The 13,441-nt window shown below is 36.0% G+C and overlaps 1 protein-coding gene across 1 annotated transcript in view; it reads right to left on the bottom strand.

Annotated features, from left to right (window-relative positions):
• ITGA1 (integrin subunit alpha 1) overlaps positions 1-13,441 on the bottom strand; it is a 71,552-nt gene that overhangs the window by 22,180 nt on the left and 35,931 nt on the right. Inside the window, exons 7-11 of the mRNA XM_048931309.1 lie at positions 11,635-11,783; positions 9,268-9,418; positions 7,296-7,461; positions 3,142-3,215; positions 1,507-1,651 (exon numbers count right to left, since the gene is read on the bottom strand). Of these exons, the coding sequence (XP_048787266.1) occupies positions 1,507-1,651; positions 3,142-3,215; positions 7,296-7,461; positions 9,268-9,418; positions 11,635-11,783 (685 nt within the window). The remainder of the gene's footprint in view (positions 1-1,506; positions 1,652-3,141; positions 3,216-7,295; positions 7,462-9,267; positions 9,419-11,634; positions 11,784-13,441) is intronic.

Here is a 13,441-nt window from a genome sequence, read left to right as displayed (position 1 = left end):
CAGAGCCTTCTCTTCTCCGAGCTAAACAAGCCCAGTTCCCTCAGCCTTTCTTCACAGAAGAGATTCTCCAGACTGTTGATCATCCCAGTAGCCCTCCTCTGGACCCATTCCACAAGCTCTGTATCTTTCCTGTGCTGGGGACCCCAGGCCTGGATGGGGATCTAGTTCATTTTTCTAGCAGAGAAAGATGGGGCCTCACAAGAGCTGAGCAGATGGGCACAATCACCTCCCTCTCCTGCTGGCCACCCCTTTTTAAATGCAACTGAGGATATAGTTGGCCTTCTGGCTGCAAGCGCACACTGTTGGCTCATGCCCAGCTTCTTGTCCACCAGGACCCCCAAGTCCTCCTCTGCAGGGCTGCTCTCAAGGGGTTCTTCCATCAGTCTGTATTAATACCTGGGACTGCCCCGGCCCAAGTACAGCACCTTGCACTTGGCCTCGTTGAACCTCATTAGGTTCACATGGGCTCACTTCTCCAGCCAGTCCAGGTCCTTCTGGATGGCTTCCCTTCCCTCCAATGTATCAACCACATCACTCAACTTGGCATTGTCTGCAAACTTGCTGAGGGTGCACTCAATTCCATCGTTTGTGTCATTGATAAAGATGTTGAAGACTGACCACTGACAGACACAACTTGCGAAAGGCCTCTAGCCAGACAAAGAACCGCTGATCACAATAGCTGGTTGAAAAGAACAGTTGTCATTGGCTGTCAAAATGATAGTGTCCTGGTCTGACACTGGTCAAAATGTTCCAGGAGCATTTTGAACTCATCTCTCTTTAGTATTCGTGACAGTTTAACAACTTGAGTGAAGACTAATAAAATTTGTAGTTAATAAAAATTATAGTAAAATTGCAAGTACTCTGGTGAATAGGCCTGAATTGGAGATATTAAAAAAAGTTAATGGAAATCTGTAAATAAGGAAAAAATGTGTTTGGTGGAAAAGATTAAATGATTCTTTTGGTGACTTTTCACTAGTGAGAATGTGGATGAAATGAGAGAAGGTATGAGAGAGCCAGGAGGTATAGAAAGAAGAACCCAGTGGAGCACACAAGGCAACAGAGATGCCTTTTGGTATAAATGCCTAAAAGAAAAACAATAGCTTGCCGATATATAATACATTATTATAAGGAGGATGGTGGTAAGCTCTTCATATTGTCCACCAAGTGATAGAAAACTGCTTAATTTTAAGTAAAGAAGATTTACATGGAAATTATATAAAGCTTTTTATGAAGGCAGAGAAAAGCTTGAGAAGAGTGCAAGGGGAATTTTCGAGATCTCTGAACACATTAGAGATCTTTATTGGAGAAAAGTCCAGATATAATTAAGGTTACAAGTGTTCAGATTAACTTTTTATTGATTGCTTCTTAAAGAATAAAAAAAATCATACAATAGACATCTCTATAAATTATAAAACTTCCCAGACTTTTAGAATGTAAGATAATTCATTCTAATAGATAATACTTAGAATGTAAGATAAATGTTACAATATGGGCTAATTTTCTTACCTAGATATGCTGCAAGGGGTTCAATTTTTTCTGAATGTCTGTCACGAAAAGTGTCATTACTTGGTATTGAAATATCACTGTCCTTCACCATGACCACTGTGCCATTCCAGTCATATGCACCAACTGCTCCAAGCATAACCCAATCCTTGTGTAGAGAAAAACAAAAAGCTATTATCTATGTGAACCTTTTCTCATCACAGCGCTTAGCTGGGCAATGCTTTCTGTATGCGCATCAGATTTAGTCCTGCTTTTCTTAAAATACTGTGGCCTCCCAATTAGAGGATGTCTCACACTTTTTGATAAAAACACACACAATTAAAAAAAACATTGACCATTCAGGAAAAGTAACAGATTGAAATATATCTCCTGCAAGTTTAGCCCATAATGACACACAGGATAGAAAGATGAAAGAGATTTAGCAAAACTAGTCAGAAAGTACATCAAAATGCAGTCCAAAGATGAACTTTTAGAAAGATGAAATTTTCTCTGCTCTGCTGAACTTGTATTTAAAAAGCACCTTTTGTCAAGGACACCATTTGCTTTGCTGGAAGGTAGGAATGCCGTCTTCTTGATAAAAGAGACATCAGATACCCTGAGTCCTTCAACACAAAAGAACTGAGAACCCACTACTGAAGTCAAGCTCTGACAGCAGTTCAGTTCTGTGGTAACTTCAAACATGCACTCTACCAAATAGATAACCTTAGAAATCTTCTCAAGGTTATCTATGAGGATAATACCTCTATGTAAGGTGAAGTACAGCGTTTGAAGGATAATGTACAAGCTCATAGCACACAGTGAAAATGGACACAGAGTATTTCTGCAGTGAAGTATTTATGTTAAATCCTGATGAAGGTATGTTATTCTTTGTTTTACCAGTGATACGCTGAGTTGTAAACAAAGCTGCATAGAAGGTTTTCCTATGGATGTCAGTTTGTCTGACTCAAAGTCTGCTCAGTTAAATTATTTTCCTTTTGTGCTCTTTTCAACTGTCACTACTTTTTCACATCTTTAAAGTGTAACTATTTCCAGTTTATTTGATCTCATGCTAAATTTCCATTTAATTTGTGTACATCAAGCATAGGAATTTTCTGATTTTCAAAAATAAATAACATTTGCAGGAAGTGATTTATTCTACTAACAAATATTCCCAGGGATTTTGACATCCCGTTTCCTAAGTATTTACCCCCTGAGAATTGAGGTATTCAATATATTAATAGAGCTAAAAATGTGTTGTGTTACTAATAATTCAAACCACATCCATTACAGAAATAGTCATTACATATATATCTTCAGTTTAAAGTTCATCAATACAACATAATAACAATTTGTATATTAATATTTATAGAGAACAGTTTTACAGTTAACATATTATAGAATATTTCCCTCGTAGAAAAATAGTATGGGAGCATCACATTTAGAATTAGTGTGAATAAGACACTTATTTTCTCCCACTGTTTAAAATTCTTCTTCATGTACATTGTGCAGAATACTGGTCTAAAGGAAATATGGAAATATCCAACAGCAAATAAGGAGCAGGGCTGCAGAAAGAATTCTGAATGCTCATTCAAAATCTGTGGTATTACCAACAAAAATCTACTTTGTAAACTAACTTCTCTTTTCAGACAGCTTGTTTACCTGGGAGTAATGAGCACTAAAACCAGCCTGTGACATCTCCATTTCAAATGACGCTGCTTGCTGATCAGTTGTTGCTATTAAACAAAAAAAGATGTGTAATGAAAATGCTTGCATGATAGTAAAGGACAACGTAATTATCAAGACTGTTTTGTGAATATAACTTTCAACAGATTTTCACAATAAATACAGAAATTAAGATTTGTGTTACCATTAAGTGAAAGAAACCATTTCCATTTTAAGATCATGTCTCAGAACTTGTCCAAGTAATACTGCTGGGCTAAAACTGAGATTTGACCTCAGGCTGATGTTAAATATGTTTGGAATGTTTGATTAATACGGTTAAGCCATTTTCCACTTGAGCTAAGCGAACAATAAAACGCATCCATGTAACCCCAGCCTCATACTCAAGCAACTAAAAATTTGTAGGCAGCTGGTAGAAGTTTAAATGAAAAACATTTGAACCTTTGTTAAAAACAAATTAGGAAAATCTCAACATTCCAAGATTCATAAATGTTAGGGAAGGGCTTGGGAACAATAATTCTTCCCAGAAATTCAAATGAAAATGTTTCTATTTCTCTTAAGTGACTGAATGAATAAGGTATCATGTGATTTAGTAGTACTGTCAATATCTTTTCAGGTAGTCATATACCACGTACTAAACTGGCAGGCTTTCAGCAGGGTGCTTTGCTGTCAGGTACATAAGCATCACAAGTAAGGTAACTATACTCTGCATATTGATTCCTTCTTGAGAGCATGACATGGTAACAGGCATCACAAAGGAACTAAGATCTGTGTTCTGAGGCTTGTCCAAGAAGAACTGATAATTTGCTACCAATTGAGCACTGAGGCAAACCTCAAACAGCGTGAATGAGACTGAGGCATAGCCAGATACGGCTGCACAAATTTCAGGCATCAGGACTACTAAATAATACTGAACTTCTGCTACTCAGCAGCTAAACCACAAAGGCTGCTCACTCATGTATGTCTTTGCTAATTGCTGGGATTTATGATTAGCTACAGTAAGCAGACGAACTCAAACACAAAATGTTCCACATACAAACATGGGCCAGTGTGTTTCACAAAATGTAGCTGCTTTGCTAAGTCTGAGAAAAAATTGGTTCTTTTTGAGTATAAAGATTTTAAGTTGCACATTTGCTGATAAATAATGTTTTTCAGTAACAGCATTAATCATGCAACAAAAGATGCTTGTTAATGAGCTGAGAAAGACATGACTCTCATAGCTTCAGGCAGAAGACAATGCTAGTACTGTCAGTATATGCACTTCTGAATTCTGCTTAGATAATGGCCTTTACTCTAACTTTCCATTGAGTTTCAAACTGCCAAGCATCTAATAAAGGATGTTTTGTGAAAAAACATTTGTGCCTGCCTACATATTGGATAAAACATAAATATGCTGTTAAAATGAGAAGTACACGCCATGAGACACAGAGACATATGAAAAAGATTATGTGTAAAAATCCACTGGCTGTCAAATGTGAGTTTTTGTTGGATTTCATTACTCAGCTCTCTCCGAATTTTCCTTTGCAGTATTTTTAATGACAAAGAAAACAAAACAAAACCAAGAAATCTACCAGAGGAAAAATATCAGATGTACTCCTATACTAGCAGAAGGCTATTTAGATTAAGACTTGAAGCACATTCAGATACAGAATTTCATGAATCCAGTTTCTTCTGACCTCCACATTACATACAGAAATCAGTTCAGCTACACTGTATAGTCTTAACACAATGCACACATACAGTGAACTAAATTGTCCCAAGAAAGCTGTGAGGGACAGAAATAATCTGCTTTTCTTCCCATTCACCACAATGTATCCATGGACAGAGTTGCAAATCTAGAATAGTTCCAGCAATGCTTTGGGTAGAGCAGGAAGCCATGCCTAAACAATCAACAAAAAGGGGCTTATTGAAATTCTTAATGACTGAGTCTCATCATATTTTGTTATAAAGCTAAGATCTCATCTTACTTTCCACTCTAGTTTGCCTTGCAGACAGAGGAAGCAATTTCTGAGACTTCTGCAGGTGGAAGAGGGGGTATAAATTGTTTCATTTCACAGGGGCCTCATGCAGAAATCTTGGAACAGACTGAAGTCCTAATGAAGATTTGGAAATTAAAGAGGCTTTTGGGTATGAAGTTATCTAGAACTCGTACAGGCTGAAAGAAATCAATTTTTAACCTTTTTTCTTGATGTTTGGATAACTTTTTTTGTAATACAGCCAAGTCTATCTGAAACAAAATTTGAAAATATGGCAAAAATATATCAAAGTACAAGAATACTAATAGTTCATAATTTATTTCAAATACAAAGTTGTAATATTCAAGAAGCAGATATTTGCCTCTGCATATTCTGCAGAAAATTAAAACTGAGTTCAAGGAATACTGCAGAACTTGCTGATACTTAGAAGAGGTATGCTGAAATATGCTGAAAATACCACATACTAAAGGAGTCCTATTAATTATACAAACAGGTAATATTTCTATTATTCAATCACATCGCTAGATTCCTCTTCATCTACCTAACTGCAACTGTACCATTAGAACACAAAACTTGTTTAAATGTTTGTCTTTTCTTTACCAATTTACTAATTTAATTTACTAATTACTAATGCCAGTGGAAGGGCTAGAGCCTGCTAAAGAAAGCATTCTCTCATCAACAGAAAGTCAAGGCCAGCACAGTTTCCTCTGCTATTTGCATAGGCTGGGACTCCATGTGGTAGCTAGCATTACCTGATGACTACAGACTACTGAAAGGGACAAGGTGAAGCATAACAAAATTACACTGTCTCTTCTGGCTACATTTTGTTGTTCAGTGGGTTGTACTATAATGTGATCCTTGAATCCGAGTACTCAAAGTGTACTGATGTCCAGAAATATCCTTTGTCCTGCCATGGACCAATAAAACAGTCTATTACATTTTCATTAAAATTACGTTATATATAATAGGGGTGATTAACAGATTTCATTCTAATAATAAAAGACAATGATTTTTCTTATGTCTCAAAAACTCATGGCTGTTTTCAACTTCTCTTTGAATAACTGTTTTGTAACTGAAAGTGTATTCTTCCTATAAAACATACACTTAACAAAAGAGCTTCTATTCCCTGAACTTTAAAGTACTGAGTAAGCTTCAGTAAGCTAAACTTGGGTTTTCAGAGAGTTGAATTAGTCTCAAGTAAAATTGGTTTATAAATGAGGAAATAAAATCCTTCAGAAAGGGAAAAAAATAAGAATATACAAAATGGGGAAAAAAAAATTAGTAGCAAACAACTGATGATAGAAACATTTAACTCACACTAAATGATACACTACAAACACTTATATGTCTAAGAAACATTAACGGAAATTTAAAGACCTTTAATATAATCTCTCATATTTATTTATTTATTTATTTTGACATTCAACTCAACATTATCTTTTGTTCCAGCCATAAACTACACAATTCTAGCTACTTGGAAAGCTGGAATGTTAAAAAAAAATAAGCCCAAACAGATGGATGTTGTCTTTGTGTGACACTAAGCCCTTCAGAGTTGGTCACTGTAATTAATAACTAATAAACTTCAGTCTTCTATTACCAGCACTGTACTTGAAACAGAGTTGGATGGTGTTGCCTAATTTGGATGGAGAATGTGAGGAGATATTAGGAGATAACTTAACTCTGTTAAAATCTGACAATCACAAGCATTTCCAAAAGAAAAAATATATCTTACCAACTCTCTATACAAAATTCACATTAACTTGTACAGCAAACTAATACATTGTAGTTAATAACTAACCATGAAGAGAATTTAAAGGCAAAGGCAGACAAACACATGATCATGGGGCAGTCTAGGACACACTCTTTTACATAAGAGAAGGCGAGTTCAAGTTCACCCAGGGGTAAAATGGTAATAGTGACCCTTCTTACCCTTCTAGGCTACTGTCTCCATCTGCTCTAATCCATCTGAACATAATTCAAATTATTATCTATGTTTTTGATGTGTACTGTAAAATATCTTTATGATCAGCTGAAAAAATACTTGCATAACACATTTTATGCAGCATAATACACTGAAAAAGAAGATAAAAGCAAGTGTTCTTGTGTTTGCCTCAGCAGTAATGCAGGCATAAAGTAAAATTTTAAATAATGTCCTACCTTCAAGGGCAAATATTCTCTCTCCCAGGGCTTCAACAATAGTTACAAGAGCCAATTCATCTGAGACATTGAAGAAATGCTTTTCAGTAGGCTTACTGGCAATTGATTTTATTTCCTCTACAAATTTCTCAGTACTTAAATTTCCTCTGCTGTAGCTGCCAAGAATCTATAGAGGATTAAAAAAAGAGAACCAAGGTTATGTTTTAAATCCTATTTTTAAAAGATACCTTAGAGGAAGGTAGTCAGAAAATATTAGAAAATCATATCTAACCTTCATTGTTCTATTAAAACCTCCCTCAGATTTATAGCCTTCATTGAATAAAAGCCATTGTTTTGTAACTAGAACAGAACTGTATGAGAGCTCACTATTTTCTTTTTTTTTTTCTGCAAGCACCAATAACAGCAAGCAAAGCAATTGTATGGTGTACTATATATATTATCCTCAACTGCTGCTTTCATCCTTTCATCACAAAATTCCTATGATTTGTTGACATAGACCTTAATTTAGAAAACAACAAACAAACAAAAAACAACCCTGTCCCAGACAGAATATATAATTGTACTGACTTCTAAATATGTACCACCAGTTCTTCTCACAACACAATATACAAACAATTAAGGACATACTTATTTATGAACAGGATAGTTAGTTTTTGTAACGTATAACTTTGCCTGTAAATACATCATGACATTACATTCAGTATGATGCTACAAGACTTCAGATTTGGCTAATAGTTTCAAAATTGCTGCCCTAAAAATTCAGGATGCCTCAGAATAAAAAGGCTAATTTTTCCAATTCTCTGACAAACACTTATTTTTTCTGGGGGGAAAAAAATAAATCTGTGCACTTTCTTGCTTTGAGAGGGAAACCCCAAACACATTTCAGTGTTCTAGCATTCCTGGACACTGAAGCAATTCAAATTTGGTTTTAGACAGTGATTTTAGCTAAAAATTGCTGCATAATCAGCAAGGACATTTTTTTTCAGTGCTCTCTAGCTTTATAAATGCAACTATTGAAAATGCCACCTGTATGTAACTAATCTTCAGTTCTATGATTTTATTTAAAGACAATTACTTTTTTGAAAATGTTTGATCCCCTATTATGCCATTGTATGGTTACTCATGCAAGGAAAGTAAGCTTTTCGTCATCTGGTAACAATGCCACCAAGGGTCATTCTTTAAGGCATGAAGGGGAAATAAAAAATCTATACTTCATCAGTTTTGGTGCTTGAGATTATTTAGTCTGTTCTCAGAACCAGAGAGTATTAATAAGACAGGTTGTTCTTACTAGGAGAAAAAAAGAGAGAGAGACAGGAACAGAGACAACCCAATGTATCTTAAAAGTTAATGAGAAAAAAACAGATGATTCCAGCATAGAATATACAAATACAGCAGAGGTTACACCAAATCTATCATTATTTTTTCCATAACACTCTGTATGAGTTAGCTTTCATCATATTTAACCTCTCATTCAGCTACTGATATTGCTAAACATGAAATGACAGCTTCAGTATTCCAGCACACAGTGCATCCATAACGCACCTTTGCTCTTATTGTTTATTTCTAAGTGGATAACATGTTTATACAAACTGTTCAGAAGATTTGAACTAATCTTCTCTGTTCACTATTCCTTTTTTTAAAAAAAAAAAAAAGATTATATTTTATACTGCCTCTTAAACTCTTTCATTTATCTTCACAGAAAAAAAAAAAACAAATGAACAAGAAAAAACCAAACCAAACAAAAAAACCCACATACACAAAACCAACCAAAACTAAACCTTAAACCTTGTCAGATAATTTTTTCTTTCATGCTTTAAGATCAGAAAAAAAAGGTAATTTTTTTTTTTTTTTGCAAATCTCCGAAATGATTATATTTCAATCAAGATTCTGTGACATAAGCATTTTAGACAGACATCTGAAAGGTGAAACACTTTTCAGACTCCTACTTTTATTCCCATTACTTTTCACTTACAGCAATTGCAAATCTCTGAATGTTTTCATCCTCACACTTATCAATCACTTCTTGTAATCTGTAGTTGTCGTGTGATTCCCCATCAGTCACAATAACCATTACTTTTTGTACTCCTCTTCGTGCACCATGGGCCTCAGTAAATGCCTCTTCCCTAAAGGAGGTATAAAGGGTTTGAAAAAGGCAAAGTCAACATCTTGCACACACATCATTTTGGCTAGTCAACCCTGATACAAAATATGTTACATTAAGTAGAACGTAGGAAAAAAGAAATAAAAATTAACCAGGAACAAATACAAACAAGACCAATTGGAATTTAGATGAGAGTTTACAGTCAGTGTTTCACAAGGATTCTTTCAACTGTGACAGAAGAAAAGCACAGTGTTGGATGGTGAATAATTATTTTCCTAACTGAATACACTGTCATCTTAAAAACAGTTTTGGTAGCTTAAAAAAAAACACAAAAACATGTCAATCAAAACCCCTCCTCCAAAATCCACATCTGAAAAAAGTCTATTTTCATACTAAAACAGCACTTTCAGAAGCCAGAAGTATTTCTTCAGTTACCAGCACGCATCTACAGCAAAACAGGATGTTGTAGACGTGGCAGAAGTAGGCTCCCAGTGAGTGACGGCAGGCGTGGGTGACTCAATGAGCACCGCAGATGGGGAAAGGAACACTGAGGGGGTGTTCATGCAGGCTGGGCATGACACGGTTCTGCACGGAACCGTAAAAGTAAACGGTGGAATAGGGTTCTGGAGAAGATGGAAGCAAGGCTTCCTCTTTTTAGAAAAGTATCACCAATCTTAAAGACTGCCCACGCAAATAAAAGCTAAGATTCATCTCGGATGACAACCAAAAATTGAAGTTAGGAGGGACTGCAAGAGCTGAGGAAACTTTGTTGATACTTCCTGTACATAACAGCCTGTGAGGGTTTGTGGTGCACAGGGACTTTCTGAACCACATACACTTTCTCAGTATTTGCTAATTGATTCTGCGTGAGCTTGCTTGGGCTCCATGGAATTCCTACTTGTAACAAAGTATTCCTCAAATATTACTGAGAAAAAGTAATAATGTTGTTGGGTTTAAGGCATAGCATCAACAAATCAGATACTTAAACAGTTAATCAGTAAGATGCTGCAGATTTAAACTAGAAGAATATTTGGGAAGAGAGACATGCTATGTCATGGAATAAAGTAAAGCTGTTATGCTAGAAGTAGGAGAAAAGGGAAAAAATATGAAAGGCTTAGCAGTACAGATTGTTGTTATACTTGTGTGTATGAATATAGTTCATTCTTGGGTAATCTGTGCTAAAGCCATCTCAGAGTCTGATCACACAGCACGTGCAGGACAGTCAGGGCATCAGGCCTGGCCAGCATGGAATCATATAAAGCAGGTCCTGCTTGACCAAACCAATCTCCTTCTATGACTAGGTGACCCATGTAGGGGGTTAAAGGAGATTCAGAGGAGGATCACAAGGATGATCAGAGGGCAGGAGCACCTCTTCCGTGAAGATAGGCTGAAGCAGCTGGAATTCTTCAGTCTTGAGAACAGGCTCCAGGAGACCTCATTGCAGTCTTTCATTGCTCAAAGCGAGTCTACAGGATAGACTGGGAGGGACTTTTTTTTTTTTTTTTTTTTTTTTTAAGTCGGGGAGTGTAGTAGTAGGACAAGGTAGAATGGTTTTAAACCAAAACAGGACAAATTTTGATTAAATCTAAGGGAGTAATTGTTTACTATGAGAAAAGTGAAGTGCTGGATGGAACAGGCTGCCCAGAGAAGCCTGGATGCCTCTACACTGGAATTGTTCAAAGTGAGGCTGAATGGAGCTTTGGGCAACCTGATCTACAAAAAGGCACTCCTGTTGGTCTTTAAAGAACTCTCTAACCCAAACCATTCTAAGATTCTATGAGTTTTTATTTTCCCAGTGCTCTAGAAGATTTAAAGACTTCTGACATAAAATTTCTGGACTTGTTGACAAACATGGATTTAAATCCCACAATAATCTTAACCTCAGAAGAAAGAAATTAATATTAAAATTTCAATTTTTTCCCATTTCCTCTGAAAAACTTAATTTCATCTATCCCTCTGCATACACAGCTCCTACCTAACCTACATGCATACCCAAGTCCTTCAATTGCCTTCGCTTAGGACTACGAACTTATTCCACGTGTTTTCTCTTTCCCATTTCCTTCATTCATGAAACAGCTGCCTTTTCAGGGTGCCACATGTAACTGTCATTGAGGTTGGACAGGTTTTTTATCCAGCCTCACCTTAAATCTCATTTATCTAGCTAAATGAAGTCATCCTATTTTTGATATCTTTTAAACTTGTTCCTGTCATATTCAGGAAAATATTTAGTGAACTTACCTTGCTGTATCTATTCCAAGGGCTGTCATAGTTTGTGTGCCACCCCTCTGACGTATTCTCAGGGCTGCAGCCATCACTTCTTCTGTTGTTGAGTAGGTATTCAGGTAGAATTCATGGACTACAGTCTGCCCATACTGGACAATTCCAACCTGAAACACAACATTTATATTAAAAATCAACCACCATTAAAGAAAGTAGCTACATCTCTTGCAGTGAGGTAAATGCTCATCTGTACCTACAGCCAGGAGAAAAAAATGTACTCCATGTCTTTTCCCCAAGTATGAAGTACCTATAAGCATTTGAGAAATAGAAACTGGAAAACAGTTAACGTCAATGAAATCTTCTCAAGTTTCTAAGCTGTTTCTTTATTACAAATGGGAACAAAGTAAAATGCAAGCTCAACTCCTTGTTCTTCCTGACACAGGGTCATTTGAAATGCAGATCTGCTCACTTCTAGGACAAGGCACTCAACGCCCTAACAAGCAGTCACAAGTTTTCAAAGGGATTTCCTTAAAGAATATGAGACTGTACTTCACATACAACTCCTAATTCTGTCCAAACATAAAGCTCTATAAATCAACAGACTATTTACTCTACACACAGCCTAGAAACAACACTCTGTTGATAAACTTAGGTCATTGGGGTTGAGAGGAAGACCTAAGCAACCATATCTTTATAAAGACAAAAGAGCATAACCATTATCACAAGAGGAGGTAAGCCAAAATAATATCCCTGACAAATGTCAGAGGAAAAAATACAAAATGGCTGCTCCTGGAACAAGGGGGTGATGAAAAGACTCAAAAAAAATGCAACAACCCCGGACTGAAAACAAACACAAATGCTTGAGGGAACCTGCTGCAAAAACAAACTGTAAAATGAAAAGAACATAAGCAATATCCTTAAATACTAATTAATTTCCCTCATTCATTTCTGTCACTTTTAATGTTTTGGCAGGTACTTGACAGCTTTTACTGGGAAGAATCCACACAGTGTTCCATTAGCATATTTCAATTTTATGTTACATATGGCAATTTATAGGTATTATTTAGGATAATGCAGTATTACATGGCACATTTATGTCTCGCTCATCTATTTTTAAAACCACTCTAGCATGTAGATACTAAGCATCACATTATTTTAGAGGTGGCTTAGTACGTCCTTTGCAATTGCTTTGCAAGTGTTTCCTGGGGTACTTTCATAGCCTCTCAGACCATGCACAATGTTTGATTGCTGGCATTCACTGCTTATATTTAAACAAAAAGGGAGACTTGCAGTAGAAGAATAGATTTTGTCGAATTTTTGGTACTAGTCTTTGATGTCATGAACATTATGAAACACTATCTAAATAAAATTACAAAAGTATTATGCAAAATCTATCCCACCCGAGTCATTTTAACCTTTTCTCTCTAAGTTTTTCTCTAACCGTTTTTTGGCATCTGTCTGTGAAAGCAACACTGAGACAACATGATATCATTGTTTCTGTTCTGTAGATAATACTATATTCATGACTGAATTTTTTTTCTTCTTTTTGTTTTGTTTTGTTTTTGTGGTAGCAGTCAACAATCTATTTCTAATAATTATTTTATTTTGCTAATGATTATTAGCAAGTTATTAGTCTCCTTCGTATAACCTAATCTGAAAAGGATGCTGTTGATCATTTAGAACGATTACTATTGACTGATGAAAAACAACAGGTTTTCATCATGCTTGGCCTTTTGGATCAGGAGGAAAGCCTCAATTATTTCAGTACCATGCACAAGAAACGCAGCAAGAGATTTCTGTTTGTCAGTGAGACTGCTTTTGTGGA

The sequence above is a fragment of the Lagopus muta genome, chromosome Z, assembly GCF_023343835.1.
Source record: "Lagopus muta isolate bLagMut1 chromosome Z, bLagMut1 primary, whole genome shotgun sequence".
Taxonomy (NCBI): domain Eukaryota; kingdom Metazoa; phylum Chordata; class Aves; order Galliformes; family Phasianidae; genus Lagopus; species Lagopus muta.
The sequence above is the reverse complement of the archived record's forward strand: the minus strand, read 5'-3'. Positions and strand labels throughout refer to the sequence as shown.